This window comes from Pseudopodoces humilis, chromosome 16, assembly GCF_049639895.1.
Source record: "Pseudopodoces humilis isolate 2021_Gansu_Grassland_sample_001 chromosome 16, ASM4963989v1, whole genome shotgun sequence".
Taxonomy (NCBI): Eukaryota; Metazoa; Chordata; class Aves; order Passeriformes; family Paridae; genus Pseudopodoces; species Pseudopodoces humilis.
Window position 1 is genome coordinate 10,022,235 of NC_142215.1, and position 23,664 is coordinate 10,045,898.

Genomic DNA, 23,664 nt, shown 5'->3' on the forward strand with positions numbered 1-23,664 from the left:
AAAAAGAGAAACAACAGAACATCATACATGCCTTAGCCCTGTAAGAATGAGAGCCACCTTGAAAGTTGATGACACCATAAGCATCAGTAGAGGTCTGTTCTGTGTGTTTTTCCACTGACCATTCTTCTATCTCCTGGTTGTAGTTTTCACCCAGCTTCACATCCGAGTATTTCATAGCCAGACTGGCAGTGAAACAAGCGTGTTGTCTGACCAAGCGGCCACAGCAGCACCTGCCCCCAGCCAGACATCGAGAATGCTTTGGTAAATATTACCATTGTAAGACAAAAGAACTTCCTTTATCAATAACAGGAATAGAACAGATTTAGAAAGCAAAGATTCCAGATATTAGATAAACCTCATTTCCAGAGTGAGCCTTGTTGCCATAAATATTTACAGCAAGTCAATTACAATACATATTACTATGCAAGAGCTCACTAAGGTAGCAAGCTGGAGGCCAGGAGAAATTGCTTCTTTGAAGCAAAGAAATTTATATAACATTTATAAATCCGTGACCTACTTATTGCAGACAGTTCTTTAAACATTATTCATATTTTTTTTCATATGTAACCTTTCACCAACTTGTCACTCATAATATTGATCAAAACTTTTGAAAACCCTATTATGAAAGCACTTATTTAATGAGAAAACATTCATAAATATTGTAATTACAAAGACTTTTTTTACCTGACAAGTTGCTGACAAATCTGACATCCTGGAAGGCATCTGTAAGGAATATTTAAAGATATGACTAAGTTTCTCACATAATTCACACACAACAGTAAACAATTCAACAACCATAGGCCATTCTTAGAAACTGAAGGACAAAATGTGGTGGGAAAGTTGTAAAGTCCATTGTAAGCTACAAATAGGTTAAACTGAAAGGGCAAGTGTTGAAGACCTTGTTAAATGCTCTGGAAATTTGTTCCTTGTTAAATGCTCTGGAAATTTTAACAACTTCCTAATTACTTTGTTTGCATTTGCAAATTTTCCATGTGCTGCAATTGTGGCTATAAATTCTAAAAGCTTCTCATGTCACATGATTTCAAGGAATGTGGTGAATTATTTACAATAATTTGAAAATTCTACAGCATTTAGTTGTTTTTGTGTTTAAAAACAAAGTACTTAAATGAAAAATAGTAACCTGCCCCGGTATAACAAAAGAGATTTATAAGTGTTTCTTAACAAGAGTGAAATAGAAGTTTTCTCAACCTCAGAAGAAAAGGTTTCTCAGCTGCTCTCACATATATGAAGCTTAAGGAAAAAAAAGGTGATCTGAAATCAGTAATTACAATAGTAAACTATATGGGGAGACAAAACTGCCTTAAATCTATTTTCAATTTGACTTTATTTTATCTGTGACACAAATGTCATGACTATGCACGTCAAACTCAATCATCATAGGAACTCTTAAATTATACCTGTAACACATGGTGAAAGTCAGCTAGATATACATTACAGTTATCACTAACTTGCTTGATTTCACACCTCTAATTTAAGATAAGATAAAAACAGCATGTGAGATATGCAAAATTTCTTAGCCTCAACCTCCCCTCTAGAAACATCTTTCCCCATTTTTCAGCCTAGGGTTTTTTTTTTCCCTTTAAGAACTTAAGGATGAAAAATTATTACATACCATATGAAATCTGAAAAGTTCTTACTTATGTTTTCCCTAGAAGCAAGTATTTCTGCAGCCTTTTTTTTTTTTTTTTGTAAATCTTTTCCCCACCTCAATTCTTGATTTTCTTTATTCTTCTATGAATTCTTCACCCTTTTTCCTACACTGTCAGGTTGGTTTTCACACTTCACCCTACACTTACAATGATGTTTTTTAAATTCCGGTAGAGAATATCTCTATGAGACTTTCTGACTTCAGAAATTCCTTTTTCACACCCCCTCACTGTAAACAGATCACAGACATCAGTAGGAGGAGTGGAAAGAAGCAGCAAAGGGAACAGGGGAACATTTTTTGGAAATTTCTGCAATGCCAAAGTACTTTCAGAAAAAGAAAATCCAATTCACAGAGCAACAATGTCCAGTCATGAAAGCACAAACCCAAGACAGTATTTCATACAGAAAAACCAGTCCAACACTCATAAGAATACTGACTTTTTTAACATTAAAGAGCAGCAATGAATTCTTGCATCATTTCTCATTTACCTGTGGGGGTCTTTCGAACTTGGTATAATATACACACACTCCCTCTTTGTGAAAGTATTTTCTATCCAGGATTTCTGGGACTGAAAAACAAAAAATTTGACAGTATTATAAAATACAAATCACATATCTTTGCAATGAAAAATGGTTTTTGAGGAAACAAGAGTTAGAATATGAGGTTTGCTCTCTCAAAAACTAACAAAACCATGTATGACCTGATAAAAGCATCTCACACATCTCTCCAAAAGTTGAGATAACCAGAATCATTAATTATGTAATTTCTATTGTATGTATATACAAATCACTTAAAATCAGAAGTAATATTTTTCAAAGCTAACATACAAATACCAAAAATTTTAATATGCAAATAAACGTATAACAAAAAAAAACCCAAACCACCAGACAATTTTAAGATACACTGTTACCCTATCTTGCTAAGAAAAATAAACAGGTAAAATTTTTAAAAATTACCTGCACTAAACTGAGATAATACTAATTTCATCTATTTTCCTCCTTAGTGAAGTTTCATCTTGAAATTTTCATCTTGAAATTGTGGGTAAGGAAACATTCTAACAGCACTGGCAATCTTTTCAACTAGCAATAAATAGGTCATAACCTTTGTTCTTCATCAAAAAACTTTTCATTTCAGTAAATAAAATTAATTGATATCACTGAACTGTGTTCTAAGGTTAAACTTGAAACATGTTCTGAAACATGAAATTAAGGTTGCTTACAATTCTAATCACTGGACATAATTTAATTTCAGTTGCTTTAAACAACCACATTAATATTATCTTACATAATAATCTTAAGTTAGTTGCTAAACAACATCATAATGCATAATGTCTATGTCATGTTTCAGCAATACACTGGGGAAAACCTTCACACAGGACTTTGGGAAATTAAAACCATGAAAAAATCTTGGAAGGCTAATTTGCATTTTATGCAATATTACTTTAAATCCTTACTGAGATGACATTAAAATTACTTCATTGCTAAGAGCAATGTACTACATTTACATTTTACCTTTTGAAAGATTTGATAAATTTCACACTGCTTTATTTTACAAGAAGGGGAAAAAGACTGATGGATATTACAGGTATCTAATCAGAGGTCTGCAGAAGTGATGAAGAAATTAAGATTTATTTTTTTATTTAAGATTATAAGAGAAGTTTAAGCAAAGATGGATGCATTTTTCACTTACTGCAACTTCAGCATCAGTTTGAGATAATACAGAGACATTATTACAAGTAAGAATGTACCAGTTAATTTTCATAAAGACCCCCAGAAAACTGCTCCTGAACTGCCCACCCTCTTTCAAAATATTTCCCAGACTCAGCAGATCTTTTCTACATTATTCATCATGATCACCTTTCAATATTTTGCTTCAGTGAACTTTGATGATGGATTTATCAAGACAGCAACAAACTGCTGCTCCAGATCCTGTCTTCACATTAAGAAGGCAAACAGCCTCTTCCAAAGAGTAGGAAAAGTTGCAGAGTAAAGGCACTTCTCCAGAGAGAAAGATGTACAATCCACAGCAAAGAATCATGGAAGGAAAAGCAAGAGAACAGAATGAGCACTCACACAGTGCATTTTACACTTAAACTAATCCTTTAAACACCTGGAATAAATTAAATAGCCAAGGTCATAATTTGTTGCTGTCCTGGAAGCTACTTTCTCCTGCCTGAGTCCCCATTATTTACATGGGAATTTTTGTATTTAATTTTTTAAAACTGAGCATTACTTTAACACTGCAGTAATTTAAGCTTTACTCTGCAGATCCTCTAGAATATAAAAAGATACAGAAGAGTAATTTAATACTTAGATGTTTCAGCCAGCTGGCTAAAACCACACCTTGAAGCAAGAGATCACAGGACTAACACACTAGATGTTAAAATCCAAAGAATATAAACCACAAGAAATTGCGTCAATTGCTCCACGCAATATTGTTTTATTATTAAGAGGTGATCAAAGCTGGGGACAAGGAATGCTGGCTCACAATGTGCAACACCACCTTTCAAAATAAACACTTCCCCAAAAAAAGAGGAAAGAAAAAAAAAAAGCCCCCAAAACAAAACAACTAACCATTCATCAATTTTTCTCTTAAAGAATGTAGTTCTAACCACTCTTCAAGGATTTCTCTCAAATTCTTCTGCAGTGCAAATATTTTCAGCACAGCATCACTACATCTATCAGTCACCTCAAATCAGTTATTTATGTAGAAGTAGCTCTGTAATGTTGTTAAAACATACTTGGAGCTTTTTGGTAAAATTAAGACTCTCTCTAGAGGCATGCCTGTATGGTAATTAATCTTTATTGAAGAAGATTTTATACAGAATTTGCTTAATTCCAGAGTCTTGTTTTCTTTTGGGGGGGGGGAGGGGGGGGAAAGGACACTTCCCATAAATGAGTAAAAATCACATTAAAAATGTAGGAAGTATTGCCTTCCATGTAAATAAGAACTGTTATTACATAATGTTCCTGCAATGACCAGAAAAAGGAAGATGATATGAGGACACTTAAGTATAAATTAGTTGCATCAGTTACCTCTAAGAAATTATAGAGGCTAGAGTTACCTCTTCCTCATCAGCTAAAGATTAAGTTAAATAGGAGATAAAGTCAAAAGTCAAAAATCAATATGCAAGTTATCAGACTGTTTAAGAAAATTTGTGTACTCTTATTAAAGCTTTTTCATCATCTGAACAGGACACACAGCTCCACCCCCCTACTCCCCCCCAAACTGTTTCCAGTAACAGCTCCTGCTGCTCCAAGCGCTCTGTTTTCCCAGTGTATTTTTAGAAGATGCACTTTACACCATGGTTATGGGTAACATGGGTCAGAAGCCTTTTAGCAAAAAGCACAAGTAGCATCAACATATAGAGAGCTATTTTTCAACTATTTACTTTCTTTCCTTTCAAAATTGCCTCTTGTGGGAAAAAAACTTAGCTTCCCATATTCTTTCCTGTGCATTCTCAATCTCTCAGGCTAAATAAAATTTAAGACTTACACGAAAAATTTTAATACAGTTTATAGTGCTCCAGAGCTATCTTCACTTTTCAGGTGAGTCGATGAAAATTTCACCACAATAAGACCTCTCAGCAAACAATGCTGGCAGGACCTTGTCTATACACATAAAAATTCTTCATTTTTACCTTTTTGGAAGAGGTACTACAGTAACTACTAACTCCTCATCCCAAAGCTGCCAACAGAGGGACAACAAGGCTTTTGCACAGACTTTAAGCTGTAGGTTTCTTTCACAAGATACCTCATCATCCTGGTTGTACTGATTTCTGAGCAAAGTTCACTGTGTCTTTCAGTACTTCTGAATGAAAATCAAGAAGCAGAAAGCACACAATTTGATTCAATCATCTAGAAGAGATATACTCACTCTGGGATCATGATTAAAAGAAATACTTCACACCGTTTTAAATTAATACATCCTCTCCCAACAGTTTCACCAATGCTGAAATAATTTTAATTGCTATTCAAAACAAAACTTACACAAGTACTTGCTGAATTACAAACTCAAGAGAATGTGCCCAATTGTTTCCACTTCTGGAAGTATCTAAATGCCAAGATAATCCCATGGCCTTTTATAACAGATGGAAGTTTTACCATGGCCATTTTAATATTAGCTATGTTTGATTCAGCAATAGCATTAGCACTCCAAAGCTCCAATAACAGAGATTATTTAAATGTACCAGCTCAAGATTTATATGTTATCTTTATTGAAATTCACACTGAATAACTTTAGCAAGTCTCTTTGTAGAATGAATTTTTTACCACAAACTATAATTTCAGGTTTTGCATATAGCAGGTGAAAAAAGAAAATTAAAAAAAAAAAACAAAAAACAAAAACATCACCAAAGAGATGAGATCAGGTCTCGGAAATAAAAATCAACCACCCACCACTCTCCCCCACTTTGGCTCACATGTTTTTAAGAGCCTCTGATTCAGTATATTAAAATAAGAAGACAATTAATTTCTAGCAATTGATGCATGGCAATATGGCAAAGCCTTATCAAGCTATTGTGAAATTCTCAAAGTTTATTCAACAGGCTTGGTCTGAATTATTCTCTCTACAGAAAGTAAGCCTGCCTGCTTGGCAAAATCTCAAAATGACTTGCATGATTTTCAAGTAACACAAATATGGCAGATATAAATAATATTTGTAGCTGGCAATTCTGAACTTCTCCATGCACAAAGAGATCCCAGTTTATTTTTTTCTACTCTTTTGTGATACTGTATACTGTTGTAAGATCATAAGTTACAATATTGTAACAATATTTGTTACAAAACTAAAATTTAACTTTTCCCAACTACATTGCCCTGGAGCCTGCAACAGTGCACACCAACCCAGCAGTAATCCTGACAACTTTTCAATAAAGCTCCCCACTGAATCAGGAAACTGACCTGAACTAATAAATAATTTGCCAAACTGTGACCTTTGTGGAGGGCCAGTAATGGGGACTTCAGTTACTGATTGCATAGACTGAGCTTTGAATTTAGAAATCATATCACTTTCTACACCATCTCATATTTCATCTTTCAAATCTCTGCTTACACCATACGGCAGTTCAATACATGCAATACTTTCTCAAGGAAAAGATCTGCCAATTCTATTTGTCCTTTATTTAAAAATTAGTATAGACTCTATATTCTTTCTCCACTGCCTCAAATTTTTCAAAGCATTTATTTTCCATCTGGACAGAAGAAAATACAGGAAAGTTTCAGCAAGCCTGAAAACAAGAAGACACAGTGGAAACTATGTGCAGCAGGACCAGTCATGCTAGCACTGCCACAGAGGAGTCCTATCTGTCTAGGTCACTTACAGCCAACAAGATAAATTTCAAAACATTTCTAAGAGACATACTGTACTAAGAATGTCCTTTAGCTTGTCTATTCAAGGAATTGTCCACTGACAATGTTCCAACTTGAAGTTACTGCTTCTTATATAACTATGCATACCACACACACTCTTTGTGACTTACCAGAGGATCTCTTATCTCAGAAATCCACTCCATTATCCAAACACGTGTTACACCATGGGACTGACCTGTGATCCCTGCCCAGACAACCAACCCTAGCCATGAACCGGGCTTCTGCAGCTATAGCTGAAAGGCAGAAATTCCAGCCAAACCTCCTTCTTATTGCTTTTATGCTAGATACATTGAATAAAGCCAAACAAAGCCAAACAACTGTGATAAATACAATATCCTATTAGGTTAATGCATATCAAGTAGTTTAGAATTCACCAAGCTCCTAGTGGGAAAAGGAGCCATAAATAAAATGCTCCAAATGAAAGATTTCAGGTATGTTTTAATGTTATAGAGCCTCCTCTACATCATTAGCTCACTGCAAAGATTTCTTGTAATTACTTCAAATCCTTAAGGTGGTATGAAGCACACTCCAGGCAAAGCACCTGGACTTGCTTTTAGGACAAGTCAACTGAATGATACTGAAAATGTTCACCCAGGATGAGCTGAGTAACTAAACCATTGTGTATGGGGTGGAGAGCTAGCTGAAAGACACTTATGTCTATCTACCAAAGAAAATAGTTAAAATTTTGTATTAAAAATACTATCAGAGCACATCTCAGTTTCTTAATGAAACACTTATCATTTGAGGAAACTTCAAAACTTCAGCTAACTAAGCAAATAAGCAGATGGAAGGGAAAAAAAAAACAAAGTTAGATAGTTTAATGCCATATATTTGCTACCATTTGTTTTAAACTCTTGGCTCCGTCAAACCCCAGGCATTTAATTTACTAGCTTCCCCTTCAATTTAAAGTTACATACTTCTATAATCTTAGTTTGAGGGTTTTTGTTTGCTTTTTTAAGAGGGGGAAGAAATCAAAGCATTTAGGCCAGCTAGTATTATGAGCTACGTTTAAAACTCTTTGACACAGAATAACAGTGCTGTCTGTCCAGAGAATGCACAACACACACACACAGCACCTACAAAACTTTTTCCTAAATCAGTATCTACAATATCAGTCAACCTCAATTTTTTGTACTCAATTCCATAGAAAGTATGTATATGTGCAATACTCAAAAGACAGAGGGTCAGACATTATCCTAATGCCAGAAGATATTTATGCAGTGCTTTAACGTATCCCTGTGAAGAATGTCACTCTAAATGACAAGAACCGTGCTTTAACCTTAATTGTTGTTTAATTCACTACAAATTAAAATTTTTTAAGGATATTTTACCTGCTGCATCAGGATTACTTCTTACTCTAAAACAACTACCAGCTTCATCTACAAGAAGTTGTTTGGTTTTCGTTTTTCCCCAAATGCATTGGGGCATCTCTTGTCACAGAATGTGACCAGCTCAGACAGACCCATCATGCACCAAAGGTGTCTCTGCTATGCTGAAGATCCTGTTCTGAACAGGACAGCTCACCAGGCTTCACTGCACTCCTAAAAAAACAAACAGCTCCAGTTTTCTGGATTGAAAAACTTCTCTAGTGAAAATACTGCTACAGTCCTGAAAATAGATTGTTTGACAACAAAAAAATTACTGGGTTTATGTTAAATAAAAACTGTTGAAGCAAGCAAGGAAAGAGGGCAGTCAGAGAAAGCCTTCTATCAATTCTGCACATGGGAAGCTGATCTCAAGTGAGCCAGAGAGTAAAGATAAGAATCTTCATCTCAATGGCTCCCTTAGTGCTGAAAACAAACCTTCAGCAATCCTATTTTTTATTAAACAGTTCAGGAGATTTGCTCTGAACAGATTTCACAGCAATCCAGGTCTCTAACAGAGTAGCTATTGTTTCATCAAGTTCTTCTCTGACGTAATGAAGCCACCACAGAACTCCCTGAATCCACGTGAAGTTTTGGATGCAAACGGTAATCGGGATTTGTCAAAAGGGATTTTTACAGCTCTCTCAAACTCAATGAAAATTATTCCCATCTGAAGTCTGCTTTTGAGATAATTATTTCACTGTATGATTACAAAGCACATAATTCAGTTGTTTATGGATTTTTTTTCTGCAGATTAATTAAGAATACTCCAAATTCATATACAGAATTTAGCATTATTAAGTGGTGACTTTTAACCCTGATGATCTAGAATAAAATCAACAGACTTAATATTTTTGGTATATTTTTATTACATTCAAACTCAATCCACTTTACTCATATTGTTGGGAAAGTTACCTTCTAACTGTGATACAGGTCTTTCAGTGGAAAATTCAGAGTAAATGCAGCACATTTTAAAATAAATGAATTTATTTGCTTAATAGGTTAAGGTCTGTGCTGTTCTGCAGTTAGACCATCCATAAAATTACTCCTCTTTTTCAGAAAGTATTAAATTAAAAAATGCATACACCATCCAGACAAGGCATTAAATAAATATTAATATACACCTAGAAAATATTTCTCAACTGATTCTACAGATAGCTCAGGTCACTATGGAATGGACCATCCATTGATTTCAGAAGACAATCACCCACTGGTGTAATTTCAAACTGGCTTTTTCTCAGCTGATATAACAATAAACACCTTCAGAGTTAAGTGCCCAATCATACCAGATACAGTAACTGAACTTGCCAAAACCAGAGACTCCCTGAGACTGTGTCAGCACAGCAGATGGCAAGCTGTTCCTGAACACGCCTTCAGAAAATCCGAGGGGAAGCAAGGAGAGAAATGCATTTTAAATTTTATTTTCCAACAACTTTCATTGACAGAATTTGGAATTTGGTAGGAAAAAGAAAATACAGCAGAAGGTAAACCAGTTTAATTGCTGTGAGCTGAAGTAAATTGATTTCTAAATAGTTTACATTTACAGTCTTCCTAACTAATGAAATACAAAGCTTAAAATTTTTAGCCCTGCTAAAGGATCTATAAATTATTTCTTCTGAGTTCACAGACCAATTGCATTTTGACGCATTCTATAACATATTTCAAAGCATATAATGAAGTTATGAACTAAAAGCAACAAACAACTGAGTTTTCAAAGGAGATGAAAATAATTCTTTACTCCCTAAAACTTAACACCAATGATGAAAGAAAAGGACAGAGAAAGTTGTGTGTGTGGTTGTAACTACAAGAGCTACAGCTTTTCAGCCAATATTTTTACTCTCAATATTCACTTTGTTCAAATGAGATTAAAACAAAAGCCAAACAAAAAAAAGTCATGGCAAAGTTCATAGGAATGTCTTCAAGCCTGTCATACGGTGCCTGCTTCTTCCTGATATCTCTCACATTTTCAAACATCCAGCCTCCTTTCCCTTCCTTATCCACAATGACACAACTGTACAGTCTGCATCCTCCTCGCCTCTCGCAGCTCCAAAGATTCAGCTGCAGTTTGTGATCATTCTCGCCTTACCAAATGCAGACTGCAAGCCTACACACTCTCTTAAATAGGAGCAGCAGGAAGATAGAGTCAGCATTCCTACTCACCAACACACACAGAGAATGATGCCAAGTCTTTTTCAGTCGGTCAAAACATTTCTGTGGGTATGAAGGCTGGTGCCTCTCCCTGGTCCCTTCCGCAGGGACGGATGGGACGCGCTGTGCTGGCTGCTGAGAGCCCTGCGCTCCCTGCCTCACCAGATCTACTCTGCATGGAAGTATTAGTTTGGTTCACACCTCACATTTCTGGCAAGTGCTGGGCTTACCTTGCACATGCCACAGAGGATGTACCAACAGACAATCCTATAAACTCTGGATTTATTTTTGGAAGGAATGAGGCTTGCGGCATGGTTTCAGCAGTAAAGCAGCTCACATTGTCTGGATCTGGTTGCTGTCTCCTGAAGCAACCTCCCTCATTCACACAGGAAACACTAGTCACAGATGCAAGAAAGGAGGCAGTGGTGGCCACCTCTGGAAATAAAGCAGTGGGAAAGGGCTTGTGTGACCAGCCAAATAATTAATCCTGCCCTCAATTTGCTTCCGCTTTGTTCCCTGATGAGAAACCTCAGCTCTGGCAGCCGCTGTTCCTAGACAGCTTTACAGGCTGCAAACCCCCTCACCTCGTGCAAAGGATGTACTCCAGCGATATCTGAGCTGCAGATTTAAGGAAAGTCCTCCCCTTCTAGTTCATGAAGTGCATGAACATCTGATTAATTCAGAATGTGCTGAAGCACATTACAACTACAAAAGCAAACTGGAAGGGTGGATGCTGTTTGTCCTGCTCTACCACTTTCTTAGCCTGTTCAATTTACAAATCTGACTTATTTTTTGTGTCATACAAAGAAAGACACTTCTCTATCATCACAGCAAAGATTCTGGTGCCTCCTGACTTAAGTAGGCTATTATTAACTCACTAAGCAATGGAAACTTGTTATCACTAAGAGATTTCTAACATAGCTGGCCTCAGACAACTCTCTGAATATATATTTTTTTTAAAAGGAAGCCTATGCCCATATTAATTATGGCAGATCAATAATATTTCTCAGAAAAGCAACAGAACATATGAGTGGGCACATGAAATAGGAGACAGCACCAGACCACTGCTAAGGATGATGACATTTCACAGAACTTGTTTAGACACAGTATCTGGAAAAACAACTTTATTGTTATAATCAAAACTGCTGAAACTAGGAAAGAGCCCCATCTGCAAACAACCAACCAAAGACCCACCTGAAACAGATCTGGAATTTTGGGTTCTCCCTGCCTGTATATACATGCACACCAATGCGCCAGTACTTGTTAGGCACAGTAGGGGAAGCAAATGTTTTGGTCAACTCTTTAAAGTGATCAGACTTCTTGGGAGATTAGAACAGGCTGGAGAAAGTAGGATGACCTGCATAAAAGCAAGGCAAGACAAGAATTTGCTATAGTTCACCTACTGTCGAATTACAAAGACTTAAGCATTTTTAAATACAGCTTATAACAAAGAGCTACTGGATTCAGTTACACTTCCAGTCAAGGTAAAGCAGCAGCTCTCCTCTCACAGCCAGCTCAGCCTGCTCAGTGAGCACTGACTACAGCCCCACCTCGGGGCACAAGAACTCTGACAGCTTTGGAGAGACATCCATGTACCTAAACTCTTATCAGAAGATAAAGTTCCCCACTAAAACTATTCAAGTAGTTTCTGTTTTCTACTCTAGAAAGTGCAAAGAAGAAACGTAAGCAGGTTTGTTAAGGAAATGTGAAAGCAGCTAATTACTGTCTGAAATAATATACAATGTTCATTTAGGCACTTTTAAAAATTTCCACCCTCTCTTTTTGAGGGTTATTTGAGCTTTTGATGCTTTCAGAGGTTTTTCTTTGTTAAATACCACAAATCTAAATAATTACTCAGAAACTAAATATATTATTTTTAGAAATAAGGTACCCTCTTTTTTTTTTTTGGCTTTTTTTTGTTTGGTGTGTTAAGTTTTTTTGATTTGGGATTTCTTTTCCCCAGGATAGGGGAAACAACTAATTAAATGAAATTGAGAGACCACAACACAACTTCACATGGAAAATGTTTTCTATTTCTTCCAGCATGCTAAATTCCAGTAAAACTCACCGATGCTGAGTGGTGTGTGGCACAAAGACCTGTCTAAGCTGTATTGAACTAATACCTGGGACAGGCTCCTTCCTGCCTGCTGGGAGAAGAGTGAAGACAGTCATTCTAGAGAAACAAAAGACACCAGTAGGGAGGTGGAGGTCCTGGCAAAGCCAAGAAACACAGGAGAAATATTTGCTTTCGCAGATGCAATTCTTCAAATTATAAAGTGAGGGTGCAGTCAGAGAAGGCAAGCTGAGGAAGTTCCTACTCTGCTCTCCCACCCATCTCTCTGCTACTTCTCCCCCTCCTGCAGTTGTGCACTTGCCCTTTGGGGAACTGATTGAGATCCCTACTCTCAGGGGGAAAAAAGTAAAAAAAACAGATAGGTAGCTTTAATGTCAGAATAAACACATTCAGATGCAAACTGGACAGAAAACTACTAAGACACAAGAAAGAATCACAAGGCCAGGGTGGGAACAAGGGAAGTAGGACATCCCCTTTGGTAGGAGAAAGATACTGGAATGGCAGAAGAGCTGAGCTGATCTAACCATATTGCCAAGGTACATCAAAATAATCCCCAAAAGCACACAGGCTCCAGCCACCCAGGGAAAGACTACAGATCTATCACACAAAAAGGTTTATTTTTTTTTAATGCACATGCATCCTGATACTCAGGAAGGAAATGAAGTTAAGACTGTATTGCTTTATTTCTCAGAGAGCTGCCAATGAAGCAAGAACATATTACCTAAGGTCACATTTTGGAGGGGCACATACCCTGTGTTTAAGAATACCATTTTCATCTGGTACTGAAGATTTGTTCTAATTCATGGTATAATTAACATTCAACTCCTAATACATTAATTACTAAAGATTTTTCTTGTCCTACATGTAAGATCTTTATATTTGTCAGAAAACCCCCCAAAACCCAGTAACGATGCCCAAGAGGATAGTCAAAATGACTAATCTTATCTCAGTTGTGCTAATTTTTCTACATCCTCTTTGCAGAGAGAAAAAAAAGCTACTCTGAATCCCCCTTGGTCTCCACAGAGCAAGCCTGGGGACTCACTGCCTAATTAGCTCTTATGAACAATCCTCCCTCTCTCTGCAAAGTCTACTTGTATTCTGCATATTGCAGGTGACCAGAAAACATCCTTCTACAACCTGGAAACAGGATTTTTCTGAAGGCAGAAAAGCTTTGTTTGGAAAGCACAGCCCAAGGTTTGCTGCATTGTGCTGTCCCACAGAGGGATTATCCCAGTACCAAATATTTCTCCTGTGGGCCAGGAAACACCGAGCACAACCAGAGGACACATTCACACAATGACTCGTTTGTTAGCAGCCTTCAGCACGCAGAATGTTCACCTGTAACACAAGCTGGCAGCCCGAACCAGGACAAGGGTGATGAGTGGTTTCTGCCCTCTTTCCCTATATAAGCAACATAAAAAGGCCACATTGTTTCACTAAAGCACTTGAAACAATTGCAGAGAATTTAACAACAAGGAGTCCTGGTGTTGCACATGGAGCAGTAAGATTTATATTGAAAACCGCATGCACACAAAACGTGGGTTTTCTACAGCTAAAAATTTAAAAATTCTTTTTCTGCATAAAAGAAACCAAGACTAAGACAGACCAATTACTTAATGAGGCAAAAGTATAAATCCTCATCAAGAGCATTTTTGAAGTTGCATAAATTAGAAGGGCAAAGGTTATTTAAGTGGATATTTCTGTTTTTCAATGCCTCTGGCTGCAAAGCCAGTTGATGCCAGTTTAAGAGGTAAAAGTCCATCCCAACCTCCACATCAGTGCTTCATGCCCCTGGCTGAGGCCAGTGAGTGCTCAAAGGGCTGTCTGTCCCCAAGGCCAGCCAGCAGCAATATCATGAACGCCTTCAGCAGCAGTAACGGGGTCAGTAAAGAAGAGCCTGTGAAATCAGGAGGACTGAGCCTCTTCCAACCAGTTTTGCAGCCAGAGGCATTGCCACACCAGACAAAGCTACGTTCCTGGACAGTTCTCTAGGATATTTGTCAGCTAAGGTACCAGTGATTTATTATCCTTTACTAGTGCAAGTTTACTACCACGAGCAGGAGTTCCTTCAAGATGAATCTCTCTCAAACTCTTTGTCCAGATCACCCTTGGCTATGTACTCTTCTAATGCCTTCAGTTGAAGTTTTATTAAACTTGCTGCTTAACAGGATTCTGCAAAGTACAGACAATAATGCAGCCAGGGAGCACAGGAGAAACTGGTAAGACTTTGACATTTAAAACATCATTAACTGCACCTATTCGTGTAGTTTAACTGATTTTTATAATTGAAGAGAAAGTTGATTAACAGTTCTGTAATTACACAACTGGTATTTTTAGGCTCTAATCATGTGTCACTTAAGCATATGCATAATTTAACCTATCCAGGTGACTGAAGTTATGCCTGGAGACTTGCATGACCTGCAGCAGCACCAGGGACAGGCTTTGAAAGGAAACAGCTTTTTCAGACTGGCTCTAGCCACAAATTAGAATACTGCATTACACTCACAACACAAAGCCAATCTACATGCAATTTTAACAATGTTGTAGAGCAACATGACTGTCTTTGAACCTGTCCACGTGGCTGCTGTGCTGAGCTCTGGCAGATACATTATCAGAACGCAGCTTTGGTTTCTCCTAACTCAAAGAAACAGGTTCAGCTCCCTAAGAAAGTTAAACAAGAATGGGAACAGCACTAAAAAGCATGCTAAGAACACTGAGACAAATCCAGAAATATTCTGTTACACGAGGACAAGTCACCAGCAGTGAATCATTTGCCAACAGAAATAACCTGATGGGAGGGATCAAACTCATCTTGATGCAGCTCAGTTCAGAGACAGACTGGAGCACAGCACATCTGGCAAAAACAAGTGATCTTGAATCTGTTAGCACACATTCAGAAAAGCAGGTCAAGAAAAACATCCTCTGTGAATAAGAATTTAGATACAGGAGTATTGAAGAATAGCCACCATGTGCTTGCAGTACAATTAGACAAGGCTACAAAGCGATTTAGTTTACACTTTGAGGAGGCCATGGAACCTGACTTGTGTTGGCACAGCTCCATCCCTGCCTGTGCACAAGGCTGCAAGACCCAGAAAACATTCATGTGCCATGGGTGATGCACAGAGTAACTGAACACTTCGTAATGCAATAGCACAAACCAAATCTCAGGCCCCTTGGAGCAATCCAACTTCACACTTCCAATCCAGCTTCACAGCTCCTGTCAAGTCTGGGGTGCCACAATCCCATTTTCCTAAGCCTCTGCACATGATCCCAACCTATCTCATACCAGCACCAGCATTTATGCAGTCACATGGAAGCTGGTTCAGGGAAATGACCAGCAAAATAATCCACAAAAAAAAAAAAGGAAAGGAGGTGACAAGAAGTTTATTCAATTTAGATCCCCAGTGACTGAGCACACAAGGAAGCACAAAGGGACAGGTGAAAGGGAGACAGGGAGTGTTTAGAGGAGTTTTGACTGGATTACAACACACCTTTAAGAAGAGCTTTGGCACACGTGGGAACAGCTAGCAAAGGGCTTGAGCAACAACCGTTAACCTGAGGTTATTTTCCTGCAACACATCTCAAGCACTCCAGATCAGTCAGAAAAGATATTGTCAATAATATGAGTAACAGTGGGAAGGACTATGCTGCTAAATAATACTAGTTCTAGGAGAGCCCCAACTCTAGAAATTTTTAAGTCATAAGTTCTTGTGAAATTAAGTTTTCCTAACAAAGCATCTGGAAATTCATTTGCAGAAGGCATAAATGTAGATTTATTTATTAAACTTAAACTTTTTGAGCCAAGTTTTTCAAGTCCACATCTCACAAAAACTGCAGCATTAGAGAAAAAATTAGCAGATATTTGGATAAGAACCATCAGCCAGTAACATCTTGCAAAATCTGACCCAGCATAAGTCAGGGGACTACGAAGTGAAAATTCTTAGCAGAGGTGACAAGAATCAAGTAAATAAAGAAAGTAAGTAGCACTTTGGGTAGAGCTAAGTGTGAACAAAGCATGGAACAAAAACTGAGATTCAATTACAAAATCCATTGTGCTACACAGACTGAGCTGTAACAGACACTTTCCCAAGCTTTGAGGATTACAGTTATGGTGAAAGGTTGAATACTTTGATTAAACTCATTTAGAGATGTAACTGAGAAAGTATTACCAAGCAAGAATGATTTAGTGTAACACAGCAAAAATATACTTCATTAATCACCCAAAAGGTTGCCAGTAAAAAATCAAACAAAAAAAAATAAAATCAGCAAACCAGAACTTAATCGCAATATGCCAATTCTCAAAACAACAGCTTCTTTCCTTTTTTCTTTTTACATCTGCTCAGTTTAGCAGTAAACAATCTAAAGGCAGAATCCAATAGCACTGGGAGTCATTCAGACCAGGCTTTGGGAACAAGGAAACAAAAAGCTTGACCAGGCTATTACAAATCTTGAAAAAGAGGTCCAGTGCTCTCCAAATCAAAAAGAGGCCTCAAATTCTTGCTATTAAATTACCACAAGTAAGTCTAGACATTGTGAAAATTATGCACATGTGAGTCTTACCAAACTATAAGCACACAACTACACTCACTGAAACTGTGTACTGGCCTGGTGTATGCTCATTGCAAAACACAATGTGTATTTAAACAAAATAAGCATTTGGTGTTAGACTGTATATGATGTAAATTAGGACAGGCTTATAAATGAAGTCCCATTAAAGCTTCACAGAGGGTTTACCATCACTGTTTTCTGAAGCTGGATGATCTAAAAACATCAGTTGTCCAACTACTTGCAGCAGAGTACTAACTTAATTACTGACTGAATCAGCCTCTAAAATTCTCATTTTGCAGCTGTATAAAAAAATCACCAGATATGCTGTTCACACACATCTTATTCCAGCCTCCTTGAGCTGAGAACAAATGAAACAAAGATGGGTTGACATACATTAAGTCAGCAATTGCACATTTGCCACACACACAGAGTATTCAAACATTTCAGAAAACGTGACAACAAAATGCATGAACCAGCTCAAGTTAGAATGAGTTTGTACAAATCTTCAGGAAAAAAACTTGTACTGCTCTTGTTAATATAAAGATTAAATAAACTGTAACTGTGATGCAACTCAGGATTCCCATAATTAAGGTTCAATCTAAGCCTACCATTTCAGTAGCATCTGAATTTTGCTTTAGCTAAGGGGCAAAAAATGCATAACTTGTAAACCAAGCTTTAATGTGCTGACAGTTTGGTACCATACTTTAAGATCTCCTTGGCAATCAACCACATTTACCTTACAGACTAATCCTGCAACCTCCTTAAACCATGTGCTGTCAAACCACTTGCTACAGTTAAATATTCTGTCCTTCCATATAGCAGCTTTTCAGAACTACCAGAACCACTACTAGCATCACAGTTATTTTACTTCCTGTATTTCACATATGTTCAGGACACTTTTCAGCCAACTTTTGGGAAGGAAAAAGTCATATACAGTTTCTCTCCTGCTTTTTTACATTTCATTATCCCATCAGAAGTTCACTGACCTTTTCTTATTGGAAAGAACACAGGAGTAAGAACTGTCCTCTGCTCACCTAACAGCATCCCTTCTTCTGTGCAAAAATCATAATGGCTGAGGAGAAAAACTTGTGTTGTTCTGTGGGTCCAGCACACCCAGCAGTTAAAGAAAGTGGCTCACATTCTACATACTAAACAAAATATAGGAGTAAAGGTTGAAAAAAAACCTCACTGCTCTTCAAGAAAACTAATGTTCCTTCCATCAGTGGAACAGCTGTGAAGGAGACTGCTTTTGGGATCCCCACTGCTGCTCAGGACTGTGGTCCCACCCAGCTGAGATGCAGCTGGTTGGCTGCTTAATGACTGGATGCTACCGAAAAGACAAGTCCCCTCCTGCACATCCTCTCTCCCCTCCCACACAGCAGCACGGATGCCCAGCTAATCCTGTGCTGAGCCAGGACAGGGAGCAAAGCCAGCCAACACTAAGGTTTTGGGGGTTTACTTTTTCTGTTCTTTCGTTAAAAACAAAAACACCTATAATTTAAGCATAAGAAAAGCTTCTTATAATGAAAATAACAGAAACCAAGGATTAGGTAGATCACTTTCAGTGATACTGGCTGTATCAAGATATACGACACCATCACCTCTACATTCTCATTATGTGACCAAACGCAAAGGGATTAAATTAAAAAAAAAAAGACAATAACAAGACTGCAGAGGAAAAAGAGGGTTTCAGGCCAGAGAATACAAAGAAAGTGTGCAACAAAAGTTCAAGTTCTACCACAGTCAAAATGGACTATTTCTTGTAGAACCAATGAAGCACACAGACTCGTTTATCAGTATCAGAGGTAAAAAAGTGACATAGCTCTAATAATTATATAAGTATTTTATCCAAATACACACAGAGATTGAGATTATTCAGTAACTTATCTGATGAAAAGTCAGCTGCTGAAATTTCAACCACCAAAGGTAAAATGCACTAAGACAGAATTACTCATATGCAAGAAACGTCACCTCAAAACCAAAACTTCAATTCTGAAAAACACACACATTGATTTTACTATCAGTCTGCCCTTAAAAAATTGGGAAAAAACCCCCCCTGAACTCATGTTGCTTGTTTCAGGAAATAAACAGGGCATGTAAATATCACAGCACACGTAGACAGTGATGAAAGAAATGTGGAATTCCAAAAGAAATAAACATCAGCTAAAAAGAAAAAAATTACAAATACACTTTTTCAGGTTAAATACTTCGGCATGAGAAGTATAATTTCATATTGTCTTGGTATTTCAAAGCTTTACAATATAGAAATCCATTCTCAAAGTCTTTAAAGACTGCAAAATTCTACCAAGCACCTTTCTTCACACACAATTTCTGATAAGTCCTCTTAGATATTTATTTGCAACATTACTGGAGTCAAAGCGCAAACCAATATAGCCAAACCCTATTGTGTCAGTTATTTAAGTTCGAAATAAAATTGTTCTGTTTAGAAAACGCTCATCTGCCATGACCATCCATGAGTATTGAACGGTTAACAGGTATGCACCTCATGAACAGGCCATGAAAGAGAAGCACAAAAATTTTGGGTGTTGGTCCAAAGCTTCCTGGAAAGGGAAGCACAGCAAGTGGCAAAGATAACAATGAGAAAAAGAGAGGACTTTGGATGCTGCAGTCTATCACCAGCAGAGCAGAGAAAGCTGAGCTAATGTGGTAAGACAAAATGGTAATGCAGCAGGACTAGTTAGGCAGAGCCTCAAGGGACAAGAAAATAAATGAAAGTTTAAAACACAATGGAGTAACTCTCTCCAAGATAATCCACGTGGGGAGATAGATGATCTGATACAGTACCTTTAAAAGTGTGAGATAACTGTCAAATGCAAGGGGATGTTTCAAGGTGCCTTTGTATGACAAGTGAATATGACCCTTCCACTGCTGAGCTCAAGTAAGCAAAACCAGTATCACAGTACATCAGGAAACCAAAGTACAGTCCAAACTCAGCCTAAACAGTTCCACATGCACAAAGGTTTTTCCCCCTCCTGCCTTGAAATAGCGAAGTCAAGAATGGCCTCATACCAGAAGGTATGAAGGATGATCTAGCAGACACTTATCTCACCCACACAGACACATTTAAAAAAAAGACTGAACAGCCAGAATTGCCACAGTGAGCAACTCACTCCTTAGAATAATTCCTGATTTAATGCTGGACACCATCCAGCAATTATTCAAAGTTGCTAAATAGTCATGGAGCAGCAGGGAAATTTTTAGCAAAATGAGCTTGCATAAAATGTCCTACATTCAACTCAACCAAAACACCTGTTTAACAGAGGTTTTAAAATATTTGGTAAACACACAGCAAATATAAAACACTGCAAGCACACTACAGTGCCAGAAAGGCTGCCGAGTCTCGAATTTACAGAACTATGATGGTAAAAATCAATCTGTCCATTTCTAGGCTATGTCAGCACCAAAAAAACACACCAGAGCTAAATTAAATAAAAATGAAATAAACAAAAAAACCCCAAATCCCCCACTCCTCAAAACTAAACCAAACATCAAACTACTTCAGCTGAGAAAAGAAGTACCATACAAGTGGCAGATTTAAGTCAGAATATAAGGCTGCATTTTCAGCTTCTTCCTAGAATAATGCTGGATTAGCAGTTTCTAGAAAAACACAGCCCACATTTCCACACATTTCACAGATATACTCAGAAACAAAAGATTCACGTGCACGAATTCCCATGGTTTTTAAGAAAACATCATGAAATGAAATACCTTTATTTAAAATGAAACCAAGCATCTTACTAGAAGTTTAAGCAGACTATAGAAATCCATATATTTAGACTTCACATTTTGTATTTTCAAAATTACTTGAAAGCACTTGATGCGATAAGTCACTCTAAATTCTTTCAATATTAAGGAATAAACTTATAGGGATAAAGAACCGTTTAGCAGCCAGAATATAGAGCTAGATTTTAAACTGTGTTTTCTTTGCACTCATACATCTCTAAGTGTATATACGCTCCCTTATGCATAACATGTTGAAACTGCAAAAATCAAATAGGTGTAAAGATCAGAAGGGAAGGACTGCTGCAGCCCGGAGATCCGCACCGTGCGAATTCTGGTTTTAGACCAAGCCACCATGACGGTCGGAGGCAGCACCGGGAGCGCTAACGGGGAGCTCGCGTTTCTAAGCGGTGCGCTGCCTCCGCGGCGGGACCCGGCGCTGCTCGGGGCGCGGAGGGTGCTCGGGACCGGCTGCGGGACCGGCGGTGCCCCGGGCCCCGCGCGAGGAGGGCGGCGCGGGGCATTCCCGGCCGGCAGCTCCGGGAGGGCCGGGCCCGCGGGCGGGAGATGAGCGGGAGCCGGCAGAGCGGAGCCCCAGCGGCCCCTCCGGCCCCGGGGCCGCGGCGGCTCGGAGCGGCCGGGAGCCGCAGCAGCCGGCGGGGACAGGTCTGATCCGGCGGCCCCGTCCCTCCCCCCTCCCCGCAGGGCGCGCTCGGCCCCGCCGCCGCGGCATCCTCGCGGCTCTCACCATTCTCCTCAGGGCCGGGCTGGGTCTCGGCGCCGACTCTGGTTCTCCTCTCGCCGGGCAGCTCCTGCTCGTGGTTCGGCGTCGGCGGTGGCGGGGCCTGTCTCCATCTATCGGGGCTGGGCTCGGCGGCAGCGGAGGGCTGGGTGGGGAGAGGCCGGGCGAAGACGACGCTCCGGGGACGAAGGGAGGCGTGGGACGCGGAGGACGGCGCTGGTTCGGCTCCACACCGGGACCCAGAGCTGGCAGCGGTCTCGGCCCGGCGCCTCTTTCTCATAATTGTGCGACTCGGCCGGCGGAGGAGCCGCGGCGCTGCCGCGTCAGCGCACCGCCCCCGGGAGGAGGGGGCTGTCGGGGCGGTGCTGCCGGCAGGGTGCCCTCGGGGTGGGCTGGCTGGAGACCTGAGGGGGTCCCAGTCTCTCCACACGAGCGGCAGGCCCCGAGATGCCTTGAGGAGGTGAAAGTGGCGGGCAGGCGGCCGTGCCGCCGTGTGCAGCTGGTGAGGTGAAGGCAGAGATGTTAAAAATGGAGCTTCTCGGGAGAGAAACCCGCCTGGCTGGGAAAGGCGAGGTTTAGAGAGCGGCCCCGCAGCTCCGCAAAGGCAGCGGCTTCACATCGGGCTGCACGGCGTCCCGAGGGCACGGACCCGGCAGCGAGGGGTCACCTCAGCCCGGGCCCTCCAAGCCGGCTTCTGCCGCGGAGAGGAAGCCGGCCTTGCTCTTTGTTAGAGCCGCAGCGCAAGGAACAGCGCTAGTTCACATTAGTTCACGATGTTCTTGCCAGCCCTGCTCGCACATGGTCGTGCCGCCATTAGCACCGCGTTGGAGGCATCTTCTAACAGGCCTGAGCTAAACTGGAGGAAATTCCGTTTTGGGGGGAAGAAGGGTGCATTTGTTCCACTTCAGTCAACTCAGTGTCCAGTTTAGATTAGGAACTGCCATGGGGTGGAACCTTGTCTCCTTTTTTCCCTGTATGCAATCTGCAAACTTGGAGAATCGGCACCACAAATGAAAAGCCTTATACAATAATTTCTACTATATATGTCATTATATAGCTTTTGCAACAGCCTCTGTGCTAGAGTAAACAGCACTTGTAAGGGAAGACAGATTTGGTTTAGCTTAACTTATTTGTGCTCCTTAAAAAAAATTAAAGAGATTCTAGAAAAATCTCTCATCTCTTTCTAAAATACCATGGCCATACAAGAACAGTAATTATGTATAAACTCAATCCAAACATTCAAAGTAATTAAAAACCTTTAATTTTTCATTGTCAGTCCTGATCATTTGTCAGCTATCTTGAGTTATCATCTGTCTCCCCTTGCTGCAAAATGCCAGCATTAGATAACAAAAAACAAAAACGTTTTTGCATTAACAGCCGTTTAGCAAGGCTAAACTGGTAAGCCCAGTTGTAAATTCTGGTGTCAGAACACCTTTGCTGCAGACAATAGGTGCAAATTTGGGAAGACCCAGAAACTGAAGCCAGCTGGAATTAGGGTGTAGCAGAGAGTTCCTCAGCTGCAGGGGAGCTCCTAATGCTTGTTTTAAGTTAACTTCAGAAGAATTCATGTTATCTTACATAGATATTAAAATCAGGCTGTTAGGACTCTCAACTTCCATAGAAAGGGAAAATTAGGCTTTTGCAGGAAAAACTTAAATGAGTTCTGAGTACAAGATCACACAACAAAGAGACTCCATTCACACTCTTACTGTGTAGAGGTCCCAAGCCTGCAGATCTGCCACTATTTGTTCCTGCCCAGATTCCCATGTGCTAGTTCTTGGCTTAGGGAACAGAAAGAGAAGGACCAGCGGAAGCCCAATAGATTTTTCTGGGAAATGGTTCAAGAATCTTCCCAAGTAGAGAAAATGGGGGATTTTTGAATTCTTTATGGTTGACACCATAAAGAATTTCTGAGAAATTACCTCATTCCTTCTTCCTCTCTCCCTCTTCTTCCCTAATTAATTGAAATAAAGCTCACATCCCACATTAAGTTAATGAGTCAGTTCTTC

General features: G+C 39.4%; 1 protein-coding gene across 1 annotated transcript in view; it reads right to left on the reverse strand.

Annotated features, from left to right (window-relative positions):
* The window catches only part of TRPM7 (transient receptor potential cation channel subfamily M member 7), a 52,437-nt gene extending 29,968 nt beyond the window's left edge, over nucleotides 1-22,469 (reverse strand). The window contains exons 1-6 of the mRNA XM_088063255.1: nucleotides 22,454-22,469; nucleotides 21,988-22,154; nucleotides 21,662-21,871; nucleotides 2,158-2,237; nucleotides 685-723; nucleotides 32-230 (exon numbers count right to left, since the gene is read on the reverse strand). Of these exons, the coding sequence (XP_087919381.1) occupies nucleotides 32-230; nucleotides 685-723; nucleotides 2,158-2,237; nucleotides 21,662-21,871; nucleotides 21,988-22,154; nucleotides 22,454-22,469 (711 nt within the window). The remainder of the gene's footprint in view (nucleotides 1-31; nucleotides 231-684; nucleotides 724-2,157; nucleotides 2,238-21,661; nucleotides 21,872-21,987; nucleotides 22,155-22,453) is intronic.
* Nucleotides 22,470-23,664: the final 1,195 nt, after the last annotated feature.